The 23,529-nt window shown below is 42.7% G+C and overlaps 1 protein-coding gene across 1 annotated transcript in view; it reads left to right on the forward strand.

The window, feature by feature from the left end:
* TEX14 (testis expressed 14, intercellular bridge forming factor) overlaps positions 1-23,529 on the forward strand; it is a gene marked incomplete at its 5' end in the record, with an annotated part of 55,097 nt that overhangs the window by 27,022 nt on the left and 4,546 nt on the right. The window contains 16 exons of the mRNA XM_081028012.1: positions 542-648; positions 2,786-2,911; positions 3,122-3,210; positions 4,042-4,323; positions 5,339-5,439; positions 6,276-6,395; positions 7,844-7,910; positions 10,103-10,175; positions 12,339-12,401; positions 12,914-13,041; positions 13,648-13,853; positions 14,884-14,977; positions 16,080-16,154; positions 19,327-19,404; positions 20,175-20,274; positions 23,410-23,502. Of these exons, the coding sequence (XP_080884138.1) occupies positions 542-648; positions 2,786-2,911; positions 3,122-3,210; positions 4,042-4,323; positions 5,339-5,439; positions 6,276-6,395; positions 7,844-7,910; positions 10,103-10,175; positions 12,339-12,401; positions 12,914-13,041; positions 13,648-13,853; positions 14,884-14,977; positions 16,080-16,154; positions 19,327-19,404; positions 20,175-20,274; positions 23,410-23,502 (1,802 nt within the window). The remainder of the gene's footprint in view (positions 1-541; positions 649-2,785; positions 2,912-3,121; positions 3,211-4,041; positions 4,324-5,338; positions 5,440-6,275; positions 6,396-7,843; positions 7,911-10,102; positions 10,176-12,338; positions 12,402-12,913; positions 13,042-13,647; positions 13,854-14,883; positions 14,978-16,079; positions 16,155-19,326; positions 19,405-20,174; positions 20,275-23,409; positions 23,503-23,529) is intronic.

The raw sequence follows: 23,529 nt of genomic DNA on the forward strand, positions 1-23,529 counted from the left end.
TACGTACATCTGAAAGTCTTTCTTTTGGATAAACGGCATAGGCTTTCATTTATTTTACTATTCCCAAAGTATTATAGCCTTTATTTTCCTGTGTTTTATTTTCATAGCATCCCCACAAGTGGATTCAGGCAGATATTATTGTCCCTGTTTTACAGATGAGGAAACTGAAGCACAAGACTCTTAGGTTCGTCTGCGTAAGGATTAGACTGGAACGCAGGGCCCAGGTCTCCCGCCAAAAGCTTGCTGCCTTCATATAACATAGGGAATCCCTAAACATAGAAGGTTTGGGGATCTTTGATGTCTGTGTTGTCTGCTCATTCTTCACTTGTACCCTATCTGGACTGGGTTGCTGGGGCCCAACATTTCTATGCAAAGGCCGCCAGCTAAGAGATGACTTACTAGATATGAAGCATGCAAAAGGAAACCATCTTGGTAGGTCTGGTGATTTCTACATATTTAGCAAGAATGGCTTTAAAAATAGAATATGAGTGAAGAGGAATTCCTTCATTAAACCACTGAAACATGTTTACTGCTTTTCAAGCTGCCAACTCTTTGTGGCCCTGGAAAACAGAGCACAGGTGAACAATTTCAGCTCACTCAAAGATCCAACAACAGTTTGGAAAGAAATAGGAACCAAAATGCCAGCAGGTAGGTTTAACATTTTGTTGTTCTTTGTATCACCATGCCTTTAGACTCCTGTGTGACCCTGAGGCCATCTTCATATGTCTAATGACAGAGTCTATGAATGATGAAGAATAGTAACCCCACAGTAGATCTTGGCAGGTTCTTTCTCTCTGTTACATGAGCAAAAAGAGCGGTGTAATGGCACCTTGTAGGCGACGTCAAAGGTAAAGGTGCCTGGCAGGTTAATCAGACAGAACTCATTAGGTGTCAGAAGCAAAGCATTTTGCCTTTCCGAAGCTGCCCACATAAAAAGAAATGCCAGGTATTCCATCTGCCAGTGTTCCAGAAACCAAGCTCTTTGGTTCAAAATAAGTGTCACTGCCAGGAGGGCAGAAGGAGGGGATTGAACAATATCACTGTTACCCTGCAGCCTCTGGTTTCCAGCCAGATCACGAAGTGAAATCGCTTCAGCGCAAATCACTGGAAGGAAAGCACGAGTACACTGGGTTTTTAAGAACTTAGGTAGAACTAATTTTGTTTTGCATAGGGGGACATATTCAAGGAGCAATAAATATTTTTCAAGGTAGACTAGTATATCACTCTTAGTTTTCATTTTCTGTGGTTTAATGGCAACATTAATCCACACCTTTTTTTTTTTTTTTTTTTTTTTTTATATATTTTTTTTGTTGTTGTGAGCCCACTGGCCCATGTGGGAATCGAACCGGCAGCCTTCGGAGTTAGGAGCATGGAGCTCCAACCGCCTGAGCCACCGGGCCGGCCCTAATCCACACTTTTGAAGTTAGTTCTGGAAAAAGATTTTCGTTTCCTCCCCCAGGGGTGACTGAGACTAAAGACAAGAATTTGCTGTTTGTTTCATGTTGTACATTAGGGGAGAATCCAGGAAATGCCCAGACATTTTAGTTTAGTGTCTTTTATCTTCATGAAGGGAATTATTGAAGACCACCTATCTGAAGGCATCACAAGGTATAGCACTCACCTCATTGATACAAGCGGATGCGGTGGCAGTATAGCCATTAGATGACTGAGCAAAAGCTGTAGTTGTGGCCTCCCCTGCCCAGCTTCACTCTCTTCCTCCAAAAGAACAAAAAAACAGACCAAAGTGAAGATTAACATTTTGCTACTAATCCCCCTAGTCTTTTTGTATGCTTTAAAAAAAAATTAAAATTGTATGCATGTATATATCTTTTTACAAATTAAATCTATTGAGGTAATATTGGTTAATAACAAATTTCAGGTGTATAACTTTGTAATAACATATATATTTTGATTATATCCCAATTGTGTTATAATTATAGTGTATTATCTCCTGATTTTTCGCTTTACATTAGAACGTGAGCAGTATGCTGTGTTATTAAAAACACCCAGTAAACTTATTTTCAAATTGTTAGATTTCAAATTGTTGAATTTTAGGTGGTTTCATTCTTTTTTGACCAGTCACAAGGCCACAGTGTCAATAAATCTTTTTCTCATTTCGGTTATGTCGTTAATAGATTCCCAGAAGCAGAGTTACTATATCAAAGGGTTTGAACATCTTAGAGATTCTTGAAAGCTGTTGCGAAATTGCTCTTGAAGGAAGCTGATCATATCTGACCTTTCCAATTCAATGTCTGTCTGCTCTGGTCCAGAGGGAGAGTAGGGCATTCTGGATAACAGGGAATTCATATATATGCCACAGATCACACATGTTGAAGAGTTAGTTTAACAGACAATGAAACACATATAGTCATGGGATATTTAGAGGAAAGAGACTCTTCCTTGTTCTGCAGATGAGGAAACCTTGTCCCAGAGAGATTGAAGTTTGCCAAAGTCAGACAGCTAGCCATTGGCGGGTCAGGATCTAGAACTCAGTGAAACTAGGCTGTAGATCTCTGAATGTTCTTTAGGATCCCTGGTGCCTTAAGTCATCCTTACAAATATTAGTTATGGTGATCACAGGGCAGGAATAGTTACTGAACTACCACCTGTGTTCTGTGGCAGCAGCCTAAAGACCAGGATTCTGTCTGGTGAAAGTGAATTTCAATTGTGGGTTTCTTGTACTTCTGAAATTTCCCAAGAGCACTTTTTAGAATCATGAAATCTAAACTTAGAAACTGAAAAATCTCCTAGAGATCTTCTAACCCAGAGTCCCTTCATTTCTTAGCCAAGGAAAGCCTAGAGAGTCCAAGACCCAAGCCCAAGTGACACAGTTAAATAGTGCATTCTTTACTGTGTCAAACCACCCGCAGGGACCTCCAGTGGCATCCAGCAGTGTCAAGGGCTCTACCAGGTAAGGAGTCTTGCCAGCTGAAAGTTGGGGTGTCTTGTGCCCTCTGGTGGTGGGCAAGAGTCAGTGCAGTCCCAGGAATGGTTCAAAGAGTAGAAGACAGTCCTCTGGGTGGGCTGGTAGGCTCTGGGCTGTGTCAAGAACTTGAGCAAACTGATCAGCTTGTGTCCACCCTGCTCCCCTCCCCCTCCAAAAAAAACCTATGCAATTTAGGATCAGTATGGAATCCGTGTCTTCTGAAATCTATAATGCAAAGTCAAGAAATAATGAAGATGATGGGAAGGTACACTTAAAATGGAAAAGTGAGTATAAAGTCATGTGTTCTGTTGGACAAAATGAAATTTAAAGTATATCTCTAACCTGATTGTTATCTCTAAGGGCACTGCCTGTATTGTATTGTCCTCCCACATTTTTTTTTCTGTCAGATCATTCCATTTAAAAAGCAAGTCCTTTCTGATTACAAACTACAGAAGAAAAATGTTCTTCTTATTTCTAGATTATATAGGAATTACTTCTGTTATCTATTAATGTATATTATGTAACAAGTATAGAAAAATATATGATGCAGATATTTAATATATAACATTATTAAAGTAGAAAGCATGCAGTGCCACTTTCACATATCCTGTGGGCATTATCCTTTTGTATTAGTTTTATAAGCGTAAAAGGATCCATGTTGTTTAATACTAGGTGACATTGGCAAAAGTATAGAATATTTGGAATGAAAATGCACATATACACACTCCCAAAGTATAAACTCACCATGGCCTAGAAAGGCTAAACAAACTCAAATAGAATCTTTACAGACTGTGGGTTTCAGATGATGCCATGTGCTTATAAAATCTTCACAGCAAGAAGGTCCATTTGCAAGTTTCCTGCTCCTTCCACTTTGGAATTCAGCAAAAAGGTCTGTGACTAACTGAAATTCCGCCCTTCCCCTCACTCTGTCGTCAGTTCTCTCCTCTCCTCCCCACCAAGCCAAACAGCATAAGCTAAGGGTGATGCAATTCTACAAAGGCAATTACGGTGACAATATGCACTATAAAAGTATTACATATGTCTCTTAAGAATCAGAAACTTTTGTTTCCAGTGTTCATGGTGCTATTTTAAATGCTGCCTTCTCTTCTATCCAGTGGAGGTGAAAGAAATGGCAGAGAAAGCAGCTACTGGGCAGCTGGCGGTACCTCCTTGGCATCTTCAGAGTAGTTTGACTTTAGAGAATGAGGCTGAAAACGAGCCTGATCCCCTGCTGCAGCCCCCCCTTAGGGACCCTGAGAAAATGGATTGCCATCGGGTTATAGAGTATCCCAGGAAAAATGATAAGCCAAGAGGAAATGGCAAGTGTGACAAAACGGACAGCAGCGACCATGACAATGACCAGCATGGCAGACATCCTGGGCCTGGGAGCTTTACCAGTAAGTTCAGTTGGAGGAATCGGAATAGGTGAACTCTATCAAGTGGTAATATAAGTAAACCTCCTGGAGTATTTTCTTTGCTCGGTCTTCTCTCTTTCCCAACTGCCTGGGAACCCTGAATTCCAGGGGGAAAGCAGCATACCTTTTTGATCCCCCCCATCTTTCCTGCAGGTAAAGAAATCCAGAGATTCATGAGTTTTTCTATTGCTGGAGCAGACCCATTTTGTGAAAGGAAGTAAAATAAGCTCCATGTACTGACCGTGGTCCTGGGTGTAACCTGGCAAGGAACTGAACCTTCCTCACCTGAGGGCAGTGGTGGGCAGCCACTCCCTGCTGCCCATTTCTTTGCAGTGCATTTTAAGCCGGAAGAATTCCACTGGCTCCCAGAGAGTCTATGCCTAAGGAAACTTTGGCTGGCATCACTTGATAGATTTGTAGGTTAAAACTAAAGGCTGTGTATTTTCCCCTGGTAATTTGCTTGCAGTCAGGGCATGGGATACTATTTCATGGTTGTTTACAAGTCAAAGAAAGGTAATCTAAAATTGTCATTTGCCTTAGGTAGAAAATCTACTGGCCTAGGTTTTTTTTGTTACTTAGAATCTGTTCCTTGTTTCAATTACAGTTGACATTAAGTATTATTTTATATTAGTTTCAGGTGTATAGCATAGTGGTTAGACATTTATATAATTTACAAAGTGATCCTCTCATAAGGCTACTACCTACCTGGCACCATACATCGTTATTACAGTATGATTGACGTTATTCCCTGTGCTGTACTGTACATTGTCAAGCTGCACTGTTGAATGGGTGAACAAAAGCGTGGATGATCCTTTGCATGTTGGGGCCAGGCTAAACTAACATTCTCCAGTCCCCGCTCTAAACTGAACCTGACACATGGGACACGGCCACCCTGAGCAGAACATGCATGCATCTCTTCTCTCATGCACCCTTTGCCCTTCCATGCCATCTGAATACCACTGAATAACTATAGCCCTGGTTGTGTTATGATCACTAGGTATCAGGCACCTATGCCCCAGAAAAAACGAGCAGCCAGAGCAGAGGGAAGTCTTTCAAGCAAGTTCTGAAGCATCTGTGGTCAATGAGAACTCTTACAGCGTAAGTAATAGGCCCTGGAGAGCCAAGGCGAACCCAAGGACCTAATAAAGTAGAACTGAATTGTTATGTATTACGACATTTGTCATGCAGGGTGTCATGCGGGGTCTCTGGTCCCGCTCCCCACATAAGAACGCAGGACGTGGTGAGGCCAAAAAGGAACACCCACGGAGCCATAGACAGGGGAGTCATACTGCTATATTCTTGTTGGCAGCTGGGTTGGAGACACAGGAGGCAGAAAAGCGGACAGCAGGTCGCAAGTCGTGTGAATCCAGCCTCCAGTGAGACTATAGTGGTATGACTCCCCTACCTGTGGCTCCGTGGGTGTTCCTTTTTGGCCTCGCTGTATCCTGTGTTCTTATGCGGGGAGCAGGAGCAGAGACCCTGCAGGCCATCCTGCATAACAAATGGCGCAGCAAGCAGGGTCCCCACCACATGACAACTTTCCAGTTCTGAGCAGCCTCAGCCTCCTCATCTGGAGGACGGTGCCACCACATGGACAGCTGCTCCATGCTTGAGGATCAGGGTGTCAGTCCCCAGCTTGAGTTGTCTAGTGCCTTTCTTTCTGATACTTTCAGCGCAGAAAGGTTGCCTAACCCCTTCCCCCTCCACTGTACAGAGGAGGACATGACATTCAGGATTGTCACTGGCCACACTTGCTCCAGGGGAGTTCGCTGTTCACTGTAGGGGAGGAAGGCAGAGGCAGGTGTGCAAGCAGGCTAGAAGGGCCAGCTGCTGGGTAATTTTAGATAATCCCATTATTAACACTGCGTCCAATGATAAAGGGGTTTGTTTACAATGGACACCAACTTAAAAGTGATTTCCTACGTTATTAATAGGATCAGTCTGTGCGATCAACTTGTTCACCAGAGTCTTCTGAGGACATAACAGATGAATTTTTAACTCCAGACCACGAATATTTTTACTCCTCAACTGCTCAAGAAAACTTAGCTCTAGAGGTAAAAATTTACATACAGTTCAGGGTAAAGTACATTTTCAGCTTTTCTCCATTGCTCTATTCCTTTTAAATTATTTTACTGAGAAAAATAGCTTACACATAAAAGTATGCAATGTCCACTTACCGGTGTTTTCATGTTTTGAAAAAAAACACCTGGAAAGTAAGACTTTTGAGAACAGAAGATCAAATGCAATTTCTCCTGAATTTGTGGTTCCTGCATTTATACAGCACTTCGTACCTTTTTCCAAAACACTTTTCTTCATGTTACCTAATTCACATATCCTTTCTGTGGGGGAAGAGAAGGCCGCCTCCTCTTTTTCTTCTTCTTCCTTCTCCTTCCTCTTCCCCCTCCCTCCTTCATTCTCCTTGAAGAAATGCTGATCCACAGCTGTAGGGAGTCAGCCCTCGCCTGCCAAGCTTTAGTGGTGGGAGAGCCAGGATCAGAGGCGAGGGTTCAGCAGTGAACATGAGGCTGTCCACGACAGCAGACTTGCTTGCAAACCTGCCTAGCTTTTGCAAGAACCTGTTTGTGCAGAGTATTTTCATTTGTAAAATGAAACTCATTAGATTCTCTTACTTACTTACATAATTTCTACCTCATCTCACCCCTAACCTGCCACCCTTTTTGGATCTTTTACCAGTATGGGAGGTGGGGTAGAGGAAAGAAAGGATCATACGGATCCATCACAACATTTGATTGACAAGAAGAATTCAGTGATGCATCAGAAAGCATCACTTCCAGTTGTCTGTGGAAACTCAATCAGAGAGGTTTTCCATTATTAATCCTTTAAACAGTCTTGATTTTACTGTGAGCCGACTGGAACATTATGAGAATCTCTGATAAAAAGATACAAAGTATATATACATATATATGTATATTCATGTAACATATACATATATCAAAAGTACAAATAGAAAAAAGTACACAGATCGTGAGTGTGTAGCTCATGAACTTTCACAAACTGAATAGTCATACATTCATGTAACCAGCACGCAGATGCAGATTGAGACACAGCATTGCTGGTCCCACAAAAGATGCCCTTATGCCTCCTCCCAGCCACTGCCTTCCCTCAGAGGTACCAGTATTCTGACGTCTCACCCCATGGAGGAGCTTTGCAGTCTGGGCCATTTCCCCAGAGTTCTTTGGCTCTTCTGATAAAGCTCCCAGGAATCAAAACGTCTTTGTTGGAAGGTTTGGGTGAGAAAGGGACCATGATAGGAAGAAGGGAAAAGTCACATAATTCTTCCTCACAATGGAAGGTGGGGGAGGCCTTGTTGCTGAAGAACATACAGTACAAATAAGTACTTAGTGCCTGCAAAGCAGGTTTGTTCTGTAAAAAATGCAGGAACCTTATGAAGATTTGCAAGGTTTAAGAACATCAGGAAATTCTCTCTTGACCTTTGGCTGGTATGTCTGCCTCCATTGAAACTCCTGTCTTTCTTTTGTAGACCTCAAGTCCCATAGAAGAGGATTTTGAAGGAGTACAAGATGCATATTCCCAACCTCAAGGCTCTGGTAATAAGGCCTTAGAGCAGATTCCTTTGAGAATCACTTGCCTTCGCTTTCTGTAGGATTGAAGATGTTTAGAGCTGGAGCTGTCCTTAGACATAACCTCTGGGCCTTTCATGTAGCAGATGAGAAAACCTAGACTCAGTGATTTCCCATTAGCAGGCATCCCCTGCCCCCCACCAGCCTCATGACATCCATGCAGCATGTTACTTATAGCTCTCCTTGCCTTCTTGTAGCATACACTGCAGTAGTTGCTTCTTTTTTTCCTCCTCTAGTTTTTCACTAGATTTCAGGCTTCTTTGTGGCACGTAGTAAGTGTTCGTTTATTTTTGCTGAACTGACCTAAGGGATTTGCCCAGGCCTCACAGCTAGTTATTGACACAACAAAAACTAGAACTAGGTTTCTGTGTCCTTCTCCACTCCAGAAAGCATTTTCACCATCATTTTCCTTTGCTTGCATAGCATCTTAGCAAAGAGTTAATAACAGCCAGCAGTGCAGCGTCAACGTAACATCCTTCTTTTGGGAGGCCTTGGGTTCTATCACTTAGCAACTGCTTCCTGTTACATGGGAAGTTAACCTTGGATCAGCAGCTGGGGTGTAGCCCAAGACAAGATACAAGTGAACCACGGCTTTTGATACAGACATTTAAAAAATTACGCACTTTTGCTCTTTTAAGGTATGCAACCGTCTATTTAAAAACCAGTTACCCACCTACTAAGTCATGTAGCTGCCCACAGCCATATCGCAATACTCTGAACCCAGGCAGGGTGGGCTTGGGTTCTGAACTCCCTTTCTCCTGCTGCACACTCCAGCGCCCACCTCTAACCTGGTCCAGGGCCCAATCACTGTTGGGAGCATTTGAAGACACTAAGCTTTTAGACGAGCAGTTAAATTCTTGGGACAGTATGTATTAAAAGTTCTCAGACCTGGGTCTTGGGCCACCCACTGTCTGGGGAGCATCTGCCCATGACCGCTTTCTGGGTGACCCTCGTCTGCACATGGCCACTTCACTTGTGTTTGGAAGAGGACTGAGTGGGTGGAGAAGTGGGGTAGATGGGTCAGAAAACCTGAGCTAGTTCAGTCTAAACATCTGAAGAACATGAAGAAGCCTCTGATTTCCACTGTTTTCAGCCCTTCTCTCCCCCCTTTTCCACCAGGGCTCATATGTATGTCCCCTCCACACCAGGCAATGAAAGGGGTAACAGTTGGTACATGCTGGCTTCCAAGCCCAGTTCTGCCACTGACTTTTTTCTGTATGACCTAGGGCAACTCACTTCACCCCAGCGCCCCACTCTCCCCTTGTGTAAAGTAAAGGAGAGGGTCGGACTTTAGAATTTCTAAGTTCCCCTCCAGCTCTGTTATGTGTGTGAGGAATTTGTTTGTGCTTTCTAGGTGTTTATGTTTTCTGGTATTTGAAAGAGGATCACAGGAAGAAGAACCTCAATGCTGCTTAACTAGTGGAATTTCAGAGCTCCTTGGTAGCTGCTAACGGTGGCACTGCTCTGGTGGGCCTCCCCATTCCTGAGGAATGGCAGGGGATCATGAGCGTTTACCAGCAAGGCAGGCTGCTCTGTCCCCTTCTCTGTAAACCAGAGCAATGTAGTTGTGGGAAGGAAAACGGATACTGGCCCTGTCTGCACAGGGCTCTGCAAAGCATCTTACTGAGAACTGGGGAGGCATAACTTCAGACCCTTGATGCCAAGAACAGTTCAATTATCTCCTTGGTACTCAAGACCCTACCCCCACTCCTTAAGTGGTATTTGATGGCCAAGAGGCACAGTTAGCACTCTGGGAATGCCCCGCTAATGGTCTTTTCTATTTGGATCTTTAGTGAACAAACAGTTCTTGCTTTCAACGCCCCCTGGTGTCTGTTGACAGGAACCAGGTCAGTTTGCCTTCTGAAAAGACAAAACAACATTTGTCTCCAGAAATAACTGTGCAGTTATAACTGAAAGGCTAGTAAATGGCTTGATTGTGTTCAGTGTCAGAATGTAGTTCTCCCCTCTGAGCGAGGAAAATAAACTTTCAGAGCAAAAACCTCTTCTACAGCACTCAATCCATACCCAATTAGGAAGCACTTTGTTTATCCAGATTATTTCTCATTCTGGACCAGACCAAGGGAAACTGAAGGGAATGAAAATAATAATCTGGGTTGGAAAAAATTCAGTCAAAAAATGCATTTACTTTATTCTTTCAGGTGAAGAAAAGGTCCAAATGAGAAAAAGCCTTGGAAAAAATGCTGAGATGTTGGAATTGAGACCTGATCAAAGGTATGTGCTTAGTATGTACATACGAAGGTATGTGCTGTTACTTTATTCACATTTTTAGACTCATGAAAGTAATGTTTAAATGATGATAATGCCCCATATTTATATATTGCTCATCTTAAAATGTACTAGCCACCATGTTACAAAAATTAGCTTTGGGCAGCTTAGCTTTGTTAGGACTTGCTCAGCAGAATTGTGAAGGGTCGTGAAAAGGAGTCATTATCTGTATTTAGATCCTGGACTCTGCCTGTCTGTTCATATCACCTTGGTCAAATTTCTCAACCCCTCTTTTCTGTTTCCCCATTTGTAAAACAGGAATATAATCCTTACTGAGAATGTTGACATAGGGATAAAAGTAATAATATAACTCCTGGGCATTTATCCCAGAGAATGAAGACTTATGTTCAGAAAAACACACGCAAGTTTATAGCCACTTTATTTGTTGCCCCAAACTGGAAACCTAGATGTTGCCTAACAACACGTGAATGATTTAACAGACTGTGGTACATCCAGGCCATAGAATACTCCTCAGCAATAAAAAAGAATAAACTGATGATACATACAACAACCTGGATAAATCTCCAGAGAATTATGCTGATTGGAGAAAGTAATCCCCAAAAGTTATTTACTACATGATTCCACTTATATAACATATTTTAAATGATACAGTTATAGAAATAAAGAACAAGTGAGTTATTTCTGGGCATTAAGGAAGAGGTGGGAAGTGGGAGGGCTTTAGACATGGCTTTGAAAAGGCAACTTGAGGGATCCTTGTGGTGGTGGAAATGTTTTCTGTCTTGACTATCAGGACCATGTCTTGGTTGTGATCTTGTCCTATAGATCTGCAAGATGTTACCATTGAGAGAAACTGGGTAAAGTGTATTTCTTAAAATTGCATGTGAATGTTCAGTTATCTCAAAATAATAAGTTTAATTAAAAAATTAGTACTAGGTGTAAAGTGCCTGGTACAATACCATTCAATTTACTTTCCCTCTTCTGGGCCTCCATTTCCTTAATAATTATAGCTAGTATTTCCTAAACCGCTATCATATGGCAGGTCCTCTGTTTTGTCAAATTTAATTAATTAACAATTCTCTCAGATATGTACTATTATCTCCGTTTTGCCAATCAGAAAAGCAAAGTTCAGAGAGTTTAAATATCTTTTTCTAAGGTTGCACTGTTAGTAAGTGGCTGTATCAGTCAGGATAGGGTAGATTATGGTACATAACAAGCAACCACTATTGTTTTAGTGGCTTACAACAATAAAAGTTCATTTTTTGCTCATGCTCCATGTCCATCATGGGTTGGCCAGGAGTATTCTGTGCTATATTATCTTCTGTCAGAGATGCAAGCTGAGGGAGCTTCCATCTTTGTGCTTCCTTAATTGCTGAGGCAGGAGAAAGGGAACATGGTAAATTATGCACTGGCCTTTAAAGTTTCTTCCCAAGAGTTATTCACATCACTTTCACTTACAATTTCACTGGTTAAAACAAGTCATGTGGCCATTTATGTAAATGAAGAGGGCCAAAAAGTGCTGTCCTACTGTGTTCTTGGAAGAAAAAATAAGTGCTGTCCTACTGTGTTCTTGGAAGGAATTTAGTGAACCGAATTAATAAAGTCACAACTCAAATCCAAAGTCCATGCTCTTTCCTTGATTCCATTAGTCTCACAGGATTGTTGGCAAAATTTAAAAATGTGAAAACATCAAAGGATTTAGCATGGGATCTGCTTTGTAGTTTGTGTTCTATGAGAATTGAAATTGAATCCTAAACATGGGTTAAAGTAGAAATGGGTCAAGTTTGTTTCCGTATTCTTTTCTGTTTTTCGTTTTTGTTTTTGGCACAAGCCTCTCTTGGCCTCTCCTGATCTCTGTATCAGGAAGCTGTCTCACAGCTGGTCAGGCCCTATAGCTGTGCCCCTTGCTCCAACCCCATCCCCAGGAAAGTTCTTGTGCTCCATTGATTTCCTCAGAACTTGCTCACTGTCATGTAGCATCATCAGCGGCTTTCACATGGTCTGACCCTTAGAGTATATTTACTCAGTCTCTGGAGCTCAGTGTCCTTCTTGCTGCTTCTCACCCTAGGCTAATAAGCTGGTCCCTTGTACGACAAACTTAGTGCACTCTGCTGACGGAGGATTCTAACTCTCTCACTTTCTCTCCTACAGTACGGAAGGTGAACAAGAGGAGGCCTTAAAGGAATCACCAAAGGAACTGAAAGAGAAAGACATGTATGGCTACCAAAGGGTTGCCTAAGGATACTGTGCAAAGTTCTGGTTTTAGGGGCATAGTATTTCCTTGTTTGTTTGTAAGAATCTACATTCTTCCCATTTTTATGTATACATTTAATGTGAGCCTGTTTCTTCTTTCACCAAAAAGATGTGTTCTAAATTAATACCATCTTACAATCAAGGAAATACAGTGACAATAAAAAAAATAATAATGATGACAATATGTTTGTTATACTTGAGGTAGATTAAATCTGGTTTCCATGCAAATATACTTTCATCTGTAGACATAGTTTATTTTCAGCTGCTGAGATATATTTAAAGTTAGTATCTCTTTGTAAAATATTCTCTAATATTCTCTTAAAGATCTACAAACTACTCTAAGATAGTCTCTAATTCTGGCCTACTGCCAAATAAAGATTTTGGTCAAGAGCATCTTTAAAAGTACCTATCAGAAATACATTGTTTGATTTTTCTGAACATCTCCCAGTTACTGTGTGCTTTTAATTCTTCAGATCATTGACAGATATTCAAGACCTGTCTAGTATCTCCTATGACCAGGGTGGTTCTTTTAAGGAAGTCTCATGCAAAACACCCAAAATAAACCACGGACCTACTAGTGTCAGCACTCCCCTCAGCCCAGGTAAATCATAGGGAAGATAAGCATTTAGGTAGAAGGACTGACAGCCCCAGCCGCATTGGCTCTGGAAAATTTTCCCAGTGGTGTTTTCTCACAGCATAGAGGTGTTCCTTTAGGGCCAAAGCTGAAGGAGATAATCCCAGGGGAGGCCAGGTCGAGGTGGCGGTGGTGGTTATTAAGCAGCTATAAGGAGGTTTTTCACTTCAGTGATAGAGACACGCACGTGCAAAGTGTACTCAATACCCTAAGCACTATTGAATTTAGTGCAAATACATTGCATTCTCTAGAGTTTGTAACTTCAAACCTGTACCCTGTGCTTAAACATACATAGTTCTGAGTTCTGCAACTGCATACAGCCAGCATAAGTACCCTCTCTCTAGTGTCCTTATTTCCAGTATATTTGTGGTTCAAACAGTCTCCCGTTATTTTGATAGCCAAGTTTAGAGACTGTCATTTTTTTTATACCTTGAGGAGCTGTGTCTCAGATCAGTGATTATTTCAGTTATTAATAATTTGGAGAATCCCTGGTGTAGGTATAGAGTTGTATGGGGGTTTTTATTTTTAAATACTATAAAGGATTCATACACTAACTGCCCTCTTCTACAACAGGGTCGATTTCTTCAACTGCCAGTTGCTATAAAGACTGCCTTGAAAGTATCACATTTCAGGATAAAAGAAGGTCTACCTCGTGCTGGACCAGTCAAGAATCTATTCAAACTTTGTCTGATAAATTTACAACTGTCCGAGAGAAAGCAAGGAGCCTAGATTCCCTTCTTACTTCCTCTGAAACTCTCCCTTCAAGACGGACTGATCTCGTAAGTACACCAGTTCTACCTCACACTCTCGTGGAGTCAGCACAAAGCCTCAGTAATCCAAAGTGCCATGATTTCTGCAAATCCATTTTACAAAGAAACAAGAAATAGGCAGGATCCTTTTCAGTCTTCCCTGGAACTCTTCTCTGAGTCTGCATTGTAGGATAGATTTTGGGTTTTTGTGCCTTTTTCTCCCCTAGAGATAAGGTTTGGCACCTTCCCTAAAGAGCCAACCTCTGCCATAGCTTGTGATGCTACTATACTACCTTCACCTGCATTGTTCTTTCTCTCTAACCATACCCTACCTACCCAAGGAGGCTAGAGTTCTACTTCCTCCGTGAAGCCTCATCTGTTTAGTTCCCTAAGTTTTTATTAATATTCACCTCTGAACTCCTGAACTCACAATCTGCTGTAAAAATACTTAATTGTATACTACTTTCTCTTGTCCTCCCCCTCCCCCTGCTGTTCTTTTTCCTCTTCTCTCTCTTCCTTATATTCCACATGTATAGTCTCTTCAAGAAAACTACAAGTTCCTTACTTGGCACTGTTCATTAAGAACCTGCTGAGTGATTATTCTGTGGCAGATTGATTACTGACTTTGGCCCTCGGTGAAAAACCAACTGTCATCTTTGGGCATTTGACTCACAAAAGGTCTCTCTCTGAAGTAGGGCAATAAAGAATTTAATGCTTTCTTTCAACAAACCCGTTAATCAGGCAGGTTCTGAGTGCCGGGCACCATGCCAGGCCCTTTTCTAGGCATCCAGATGAGAACAAGAAAGACATACAAGTAATCCCTGCCCAGGAGGAGCTTACCACCTAGTGAGAAAGGCAGAGGTCAGTGCTGAGTGCTGCGGAGGCAAAGACTGGTGAGAAGGCTTCCCTGAGGAGGTGACATTTGAATGAGTTTGACTCACTCAACAAAGTGGCTTCTTCCATCGATGATACACACGCTTAATCTTGGAAATGATTAAGCTGTACAGGCCTTTTTCGCTCAATACATGTGTCAGTTACCATATTTATGTCTTACTTACAGAAAAGATTGTCTTCATTTACCGGGGCTGGTTCCTCCAACAGTGCTCAGGCACCTGACACATCCCATGCCATCCAGAGAAGGAGTCTGCCGAAAGGTACCCTGCGTTTAATATCAAAATACAAGTTCATAATAGTGAGCCACTTTAAGGGAGCCTTAGTCTCATCTTTGGTGCTACATGAGATTCAGACGAAAATACTGTTTTCCCCCGATTATAAAAGTAAAACATACTCATTATAGAAAACTTAGAGAATAAAGAAGAGCTTAAAAAAGAAAACCACCATTTAATTCTACCACCATTTTTTAACCTCTTGTACTATTTTGGTACATACATTTTAATATTTTTAGAGATATACAAAAATATCTGTGTTTTTAGCATAGTTGAGGTCACATTGTATATCAGCCCTGGCCCGCTTTTTTTCTTTGGTGATATATTTTGAGGATTTCCCCTTGTCAGTAAAAATTATTTGTAAATATATGTAACGGCTGCAAAATAGTCCATTCTACATATGTTGCTTAATGAGGCCCTTATGTTGAAAGTTGATACTTGATCTGCACCTCGGCTCCTTCCCTTAGGATAGATTCTTGGACAACGGTTCCAAATCAAAGGGTGTGAGCATGTTAACAGCTCTCGAGGCATATTGCCTTTGCCACATTAATTTTAATGTCTTGCATCTTTGGTACAACTCTTAGAATTTCCCTCAGGGGAAAACGGATTTTGTGAATTATGCTGAGGGGTTCTGGTTAATGTTATCATTGGACACTTAGGGGAAGGCCCAAAGTGTGCTTGCTCCTGTCCCCTGGCTGATAATCTATAGAGAAAGGCCTCCTACTTCCCGTTTTCTTCATTTTGACTGGTCCAAAGGCTCTGTACCCCGCCAGTAGCCCTGTTCCAGACTGGGCGCCCAGCCGCGCAGTAAGAATTCTTACCTCACCTACTCCAAATATCCTGGGGGAGGGAGGGGCACAGATGAAGCAGTACTGGGGTAGGGGTAATGTCGGAAAGGGTTTGGAATAAAATCAGGGGGCAGGGGGGATAAAGCCATTCACATATTAGGAGGTCTCAACCAGGAGTGTTATTGTAAGAGGCTTTAGTTAGTTTCATCATTGAGAAATCCTAAGTCAAATCCATGTAGGAGCCCAGAAAACCAGCTCAGGTCTAGGAAGGTATTAAGCCATTTTCCGCTTTATCATTTTAGAACTAGTAGAAGCCATCTCACAGCATCACACTGACGAGCTACCACCACCATCTCAGGAGCTACTGGATGAAATCGGTAAGGGATGTTCAGTACAGAATGTACTGGGGGGGGGGGAGCTGTTAGTTCTGGTCACTGGCCACAATGTAGTTCTTTGTCTCAGGTGTGAGCACTAGCACAGAAGACCCTGTGAAGGTCTAATTGAATGTAGAGAGTTCAGGAAGCGGCAGTTTTCCAATAAAGTGGACCTCAGATTACTACTGAAATCTGGCCAAGATAATTGCCGTGCCGTCACTTTGTTATTTAAAGAGTCTATGGTAATGATTCTAAGAGGAAATAACAACATTCAAGTGGTTTATTATGATGAACTTGTTTTATTAAAGGAATTCTTACTTCCTTTTCAAACCAAACCAGCCATACCTTAGAGGCCTGACGTCTGGATACTGAGGCCAAGACACCCTGTACTTTCCGTTTTGCCATTAGCGGGAGGTGTTGAAGGTATTGGCATTATGGATGAATCACTTTCCCGAGTGCAGAGAAGTCAGTGGCACGAGACCTGATGTGACCAGAATTTTCCATTTCAGGCAGAGACTGAGCAATCCTAGCTCAATTTTAGTTGCACAGCTGAGCTGATGTTGAAAGTAAATGGTGCATGGTTACCGAGACATTTGGGGCAGTGGTCTGCTTTCCCAGGAATGACCTGACTGTTCTCTTGACGGCCTGGCCGACTAGCCCCTCACTCTCAGAGGATGGATCTTATCAGAACTCTGGGTCCAATTCTTGGTATGGGGCCTCTAGAGAATTTCCTGAGGGGCATCTCTTGGTTTTTAGGGTCTCTGAGGTGTTGTGTGTCATCAGGAAGAAGGAGTTAAATGAGGACATACCTTGTCTGACTCAACAGAAAGTTACTGTCTTAGGCTGTCATAGCCCCCAGCCTCTGACCACTGGCCTGGTGAACATAGGTGGGGCCAGTCAGAGTTGCCAGAACATTCCTTAGTTTCTTTCTTTTTCTGTAGTCATAGGCCTTTCTTGCCTCCCCACACCCTTTCCCTAATGCCACAGGGATGTGCACGTGACAGGGTTGTGGGGTCAGGCTCTCAAGGCCCCCACCCCCACACCCACCCTGACTTTCCTCCTCGGGAACTCCCTACGGCATCCTTGCCAAGTCCTCCTCTCCAGTTGCTCTTCTGAATACAACAGTAAAACTGCTGCTTGTGAGCAGAGGTCACCCGCGCATGGCCTGCTCAGGTAGATTCTCAGTGTCATCTCTTCCTTGGTCATGGTTTTAGGCAGTACTCGTAGGCTCCTTTGCAGTCTGATCTTAGTGATGTTTTTCCTCTGGATCCTGCTGTCTTTCGTCTTCAGTCACCACGTGGACTCCTGCCCCCTTTCAGCAGCTGTCACCAAGCTTCTTGCCAGGCTCCAACCTCATGGCACATGCTGTGCCTCAGCGTACTCTACAGAACCCTCCCTCATTTAACTTGCAGGAATTATCTGGGCCAGGTTTCTAGGGGATGTCTGTACTTTGAGATGTGTTGGTCATTTTCCAGAAAGACAGAGGGCAGAGAGCATTCGAGTAGTTTCTCCTAATAATGGGTGCTCTTACCCAATTATTGTATATCATCACTATGTTGTTGTTTCCCCTCAAGAGAGCTCTGGGGAGTGACCTGGAGCTGACACCTGCACTTTGGAAGGCCCACGTCCAAAGCCCTCGGCTTCTGATAAGGACCTAAAGGGAAGGGTCCTTCAGAACCCTAGGATATAGGTGATCCTTTCAGACTACTTTTAACAAGAATAAAAATGGGTTTTTAATTTCAGTTTCTATGAAATGATCTTATGGGGCGCCTCCCTCGATGCCCAGAAGTTGCCCGGTGGGGCCTGCTTCCTGCCCTGTGCCTGCACACTACAGGCCGTGCCCACAGGCAAGCCTGGGGTGCCTGTCTGCTGCCTCCCAGCTGTCTCTGCTCGCTCTGGGAGCACTAGGAGGCCCAGTGTGCTGAGCTTAGCACATGTTTGTCTTGGTCTAGTGAGCATTTCTGTAGGGGCCGGAAATTACAGATGTTCTTTGCCTTCTGTCTTTCCCATAAACTTAGTAAAAAATGTGAAATATAAGCCAATAGCGATGGGGAAATTTGGGCGTTGCTCTGATGCTGTTACAAACTGTGAGAGATTATAAAATAGAGATTAAGAGCATAAACCTTAGAACTAGACTGCCTGGATTCAAATCCCATTTCTACCTCTTACTATCTGTGTGGTTTAGGTAAATTCCTCCTTAACCTGTCTCTTTAATTTCCTTTCCACATCTGTTAAACCGGGATAACAATAATATGATCAATCTCATGGGGTTGTTGTGAGGATTAATTGTGAACATTAATCTTTTTTTTTTTTAAAGATTTTATTGGAGAAGGAGAACAGGACTTTAATGGGGAACAGTGTGTAATTCCAGGCCTTTTTTCCAAGTCAAGTTGTCCTTTCAATCTTAGTTGTGGAGGGTGCCATTCAGCTTCAAGTTGTTGAACTTTCAGTCTTAGTTGTGGAGGGCGCAGCTCAGCTCCAGGTCCAGTTGCCATTTCTAGTTGCAGGGGGCGCAGCCCACCATCCCTTGGGGGAGTCGAGGAATTGAACCAGCAACCTTGTGGTTGAGAGGACGCACTCCAACCAGCTCAGCGGCAGCTCAGCTCAAGGTGCCGTGTTCAATCTTAGTTGCAGGGGGCGCTGCCCACCATCCCTTGCAGGACTCGAGGTATTGAACTGGCAACCCTGTGGTTGAGAGCCTACTGGCCCATGTGGGAATCGAACCGGCAGCCTTCAGAGTTAGGAGCATGGAGCTCTAACCGCCTGAGCTACCGGGCCGGCCCCATGAACATTAATCTTGAATTAATGCATGTAAATCAGAGACACTACTTGCCATATAAGGACTCTGCACCTATCATTTTTATTTTTATTTTTAGTGTTGTATGGGATTGAATGGCCTAAAGCATTTCCTAAGGACATAAAGAATGTCCTTAAACTTTATTAGGCATTAGAGTCATCTGGAGAGCTGGTTAAAATACAGATTGCTGAGCCCCACGCCCAGAGTTTTTGATTCTGGTGGGTCTGGGTTGAGGCCTGAGAATTTGCATATCTACCAAATTCTCAGATGATGCTGAGCCTGCTGGTCTGAGGACCACCATTTGAAAACCACAGTCCTAGAGAATGGTGGGACATGCAAAGGAAGAAATATGTTGTCTTCTGCTTTTGTATTGGACAGAGGACCTGAAGCGGCAGCAGGCTTCATCCACAGTGTTGGATGAAAACACAGCAAATCCTCTGAGCATCACTGCAAATGGTAAGCCAGCAACCCAGATCTTTTTCATCAGGTTCTTGTGGTGACACTGCCCTTGGCAGCACAGTGGTACATTAGGGAGTGTGGACCTTGAGGTCAGGCATAAGCCCACCTCGATTCTGACTCTATCGCTTTTATATGGCTAACTGTTTAATGTCTCTGAGCTTCAGTTATCCTCATCTGTAATGGGGATGATAATTCCTACCTCATGATGAATAGCTCCATGCACAGTGCCTGGTACATTGTAAGATACTTAACAAATGTTAGCCCCCTCCCCTTCGTAGGACTGCTGGCAGGATGGAATGAGACAACATATGTAAAATGCCTGGCATACATTAAAGGGTACTACCCTTCCCCACCCCAATTTTTTCCCTGGGTTTCCAACCTAGAAACACATAACAAGTGAGAACAGGGTGATCCCCCAAAGTAAGTCTGTGCAATCTGTTTTCAGGGTCGCTTGCCTCCTCTTTTATGTATTCTTTTTTCCCTCTGCTTCCTCTGTCTCTCTTGAGCCTTGGCACAGGCAAGGTTTCTTGTAGCTTCACCTGGCACGAAAGAGCTCACAAGACCCCAGCAGCAGCTGCTGTGAATACAGGCCCCCTGCAGACTGCCACCTGGCCCCCTGCTCTCATGGGAAGAGGAGAACTAGTGCATTGCAGACTTCAGGGCCCACTGATTAGCCCTATTTTTTTGCATTCCATTTTAAGGCAGTCTTTCTTAATTACCATTATTTTTGTTGTTCTAAGAAAGTGAAATCTTTCTTCTGTTTTTAGATCAAGGTCATTTAGAAGAACAAGAAACCAACAGTAAAAAAGAAGATAGCAGTATGCTTTGGACCAAAGAAACTCAGGATTTAGAAGAGGACACAGAAAGGTAACAGGAAAAGCTGGACTTTTGAAAAGGATTTAAAATACTATATTAGTATGCGTTAGTTTTTCTTCTGATGTTGACAAATACGAAGAAGGAAAAAAATGGTCTTTTTTCATACTATTCTAATAGCCCCTATTCCTAAAAGGTTTTTAAGAAATTTTTAATTGTGGTAAAATACACATAACATAAATTTTTTAATTGTGCTGTGCACTAGTGTTAATTCACATAATTTTGCAACCAGATCTCCAGAACTTGCTTATCTTGCAAAACTGAAACTCTATACCCATTAAATAACTCCCCATTCTCTTCCCCTCAGTTGGTAGCAACCACCATTCTACTTTCTGTTTCTATGAATTTGACTATTCTTGATACCTCATATAAGTGAAATCATACAGCCTTTGTCTTTTTGTAACGGGCTTATTTCACTTAGCATAATGTTCTCAAGGTCTGTGCGTGTCACATGTCAGAATTTCCTTACTTTTTAAGGGTTAATTCCATTGTATGTTTATATGTGTGTGTATCACATTTTGTTTATCCATTAATCTGCTGGTGGACACTGGGTTGGCTTCCACCTTTTGGCTGTTGTGAATAATGCTGCTATGAACATAGGTATATAAATATCTCTTCAAGGCACCCTGCTTTCAATTCTTTTGGTTATATACCCTGAAGTGGAATTGCTGGATCATATGGTAAATCTATTTTTAATTTTTTGAGAAAGTACCCTACTGTTTTCCATAGCAGCTGCACCATTTTACATTCCCACTACCAACACACACAGATTCCAATTTTTCTCCACATCCTTGCTAATACTTGTGATTTTCTGTTTTTTTGATAGTTGCTATCCTAACGGGTATAAGGTGACATCTCATTGTTGTTTTGATTTGCATTTCCCTAATGATTTGTGATGTGGACTGTCTTTTCATGTTCTCAATGGCCATTTGTATATCTTTGGAGCAATATTTGTTCAACTCCTTTTCCCAATTTTTCAATAGGGTTGTTTGTCTTTTTTCTTGTCAAGTTGTTTTCTTGTTTATTTTTACTTTATTTTGTGAGACAAGCACAGGTTTCGGCTTCTTTCAAAACATTTTAGTTAAAGGCCTTGGAAGATTATTTTTAGACCTTCCTAGCCAAATAAGAGAAAACGGGGGCAGTCATCCAGACAATTTGGTCTAAAAACACAAGGTTGCCTCAAGAAACCCGATTCTCTTCCTGATGCAGAGCTCTCCTTTGACCTGAGGTGTAAAGTAAACCACTTCATCCTCTGACCTCATTTGCTTCCTGACTTCTCCTGCCTTGTCCTGTCGTGCAGCGCTAGGACTGGCGTGAGGCGACTGAGACACACTCCTTGGGCACAAAACTGAAGGAGGCACCAAAAAACTCAGGAGTCAAGAAAAGTGCTATTTTAATAGACAGTGTTTTAAAAAATCAAAATTAATGCAAAAAAAATCCATGGTGAACAAAACATCTGAACTGTAGAGAAAGACAGGATCTGAAGCTGCCCTTGCACCACTCGCTTCATCCGCAGCCTGGTCTCGTGGATCCTTAGGGGGGCCCTGCGGAATTCTTTCAGCTGCGTGGTAGGAAACCCCACCGTCGTGCTTAAATGAGTTTGTGTCTCACAACAAGAGGCCCACAGGTTGGCAGGGCATGGCGGGTGTGGCAGCTCAAAGATGCCACCAGGGACATAGGCGCTTTTGATTTTCCTGGTCTGCCACCCACAGCAGCAGCATAGCCTCTGTCCTTTATTTTCAGGCGTTTCACCTCCTGGTAGCAAGATGACACCAGGCAGATAAGAGGGTGGGGCAAAAGAATATTCTGGCTCACTCCGCCCTTTTTTATCTGGAAAGCAAAAGCTTTCCCAGAAGCTCTTCCCAGCAGATGCCCACTTATATCTCACGGCCAGATGTGATGATGCATGACCACCCTCAGTTGCAGGGGAGACTGGACATTGAGCTTTTAAGCTTTCCGACTGCTACAGAAGAGGAAAGCAAGGGAGAAGAGTGTTATGAATAACTTTTGGGTAGTGAATCCTGTTTCTGTCACACTCTTCAAGGGCTTAATTATTCTCTTTAAGGAAAAGAGGAGAGACCTAGAAGGGAACGTCTGGGAAGTAAAGGAGGACACTAAAACTCTGGGACCTGTGAGGAAGTAGGGAGGGAGGAGGTTTTAGGGGAGACAGAAGAAAAAGAGGCAAAGGAGGAGAAAGGAAGATAATTACATAGATAGATAGATAGATAGATAGATAGATAGATAGATAGATAGATAAACTTTATTTAAGTGGTTTTCCAGGACCCATCAGCCATCAGCTCCAAGTCAAGGAGTTGTTTCAATCTAGTTGTGGAGGGCACAGCTCACAGTGGTCCATGTGGGGATCGAACTGGCAACCTTGTTGTCAAGAGCACCGTGCTCTAACCAACTGACCTAACTGGCTGCCCCTAAATATATATTTTTTAAGTTTTACGAATCTCCTGACCATAATGTATGATATAACTCCAGTCCTTCCATCTCCCCAAAACACCTTCAGTAAACATGCCATTCAAGGCTAAAGAAGAGTAGCTCAAGAACACCAAGTTGCATTTAATTATATAAAGTGCTTTGCACATGATCAGAAGTTAGCTATGTCATTGTTGTCTCTTCCTTTTCCAAAAGGGCTGGCTGTGCTGGACACGGACAGATGCCCACAGATGCTCCATCATCTCAGTCCTCGGCACCAAGCCAGAGTGGAGATATTTTTCAGATGGGTGGGACTTTTCAGGCCTTCTGAAAATACTCTCTGCGTCCTTTAGCCTCAGAGGCAGTTCTTAATCCAAAAAACTTGTAGGAATGTGTGTACAGTTTTCACCTCAGGTGGAAATTGACTTAATGACTAAGAATTGAGACAGAATCTAGCATTGGATTTTGGAAGTGATCTCATGGGTGCTGAGGCTTTTTGTCAAGGGATTAAAGGACGGTTTTGTGCACACTTAAATCAGATCTAGGTGACCTCTACAACTCTAGATAGACTCTCAACCAAGCTCTCGTTTTCTTTTATATATAGTAGAAGCACAAGTTTGAAGGTCCCTTCCCATGCTATGACTCCTTGTCAAGGGAGAAGGGAAATGACTGTTGTCTCAGTTCTCTTCACTTGTCCTTGGACAGGGCTCATTCTACCCTTGATGAGGACCTGGAAAGATGGCTGCAGCCACCTGAGGACAGCGCAGAGCTACAGGATCTTCCCAAGGGTTCTGCAAGGTTATTTCTTGTTCTCCACCAGGAGAT

Source organism: Rhinolophus hipposideros (assembly GCF_964194185.1).
Source record: "Rhinolophus hipposideros genome assembly, chromosome: 20".
In the NCBI taxonomy this organism is placed as follows: Eukaryota; Metazoa; Chordata; class Mammalia; order Chiroptera; family Rhinolophidae; genus Rhinolophus; species Rhinolophus hipposideros.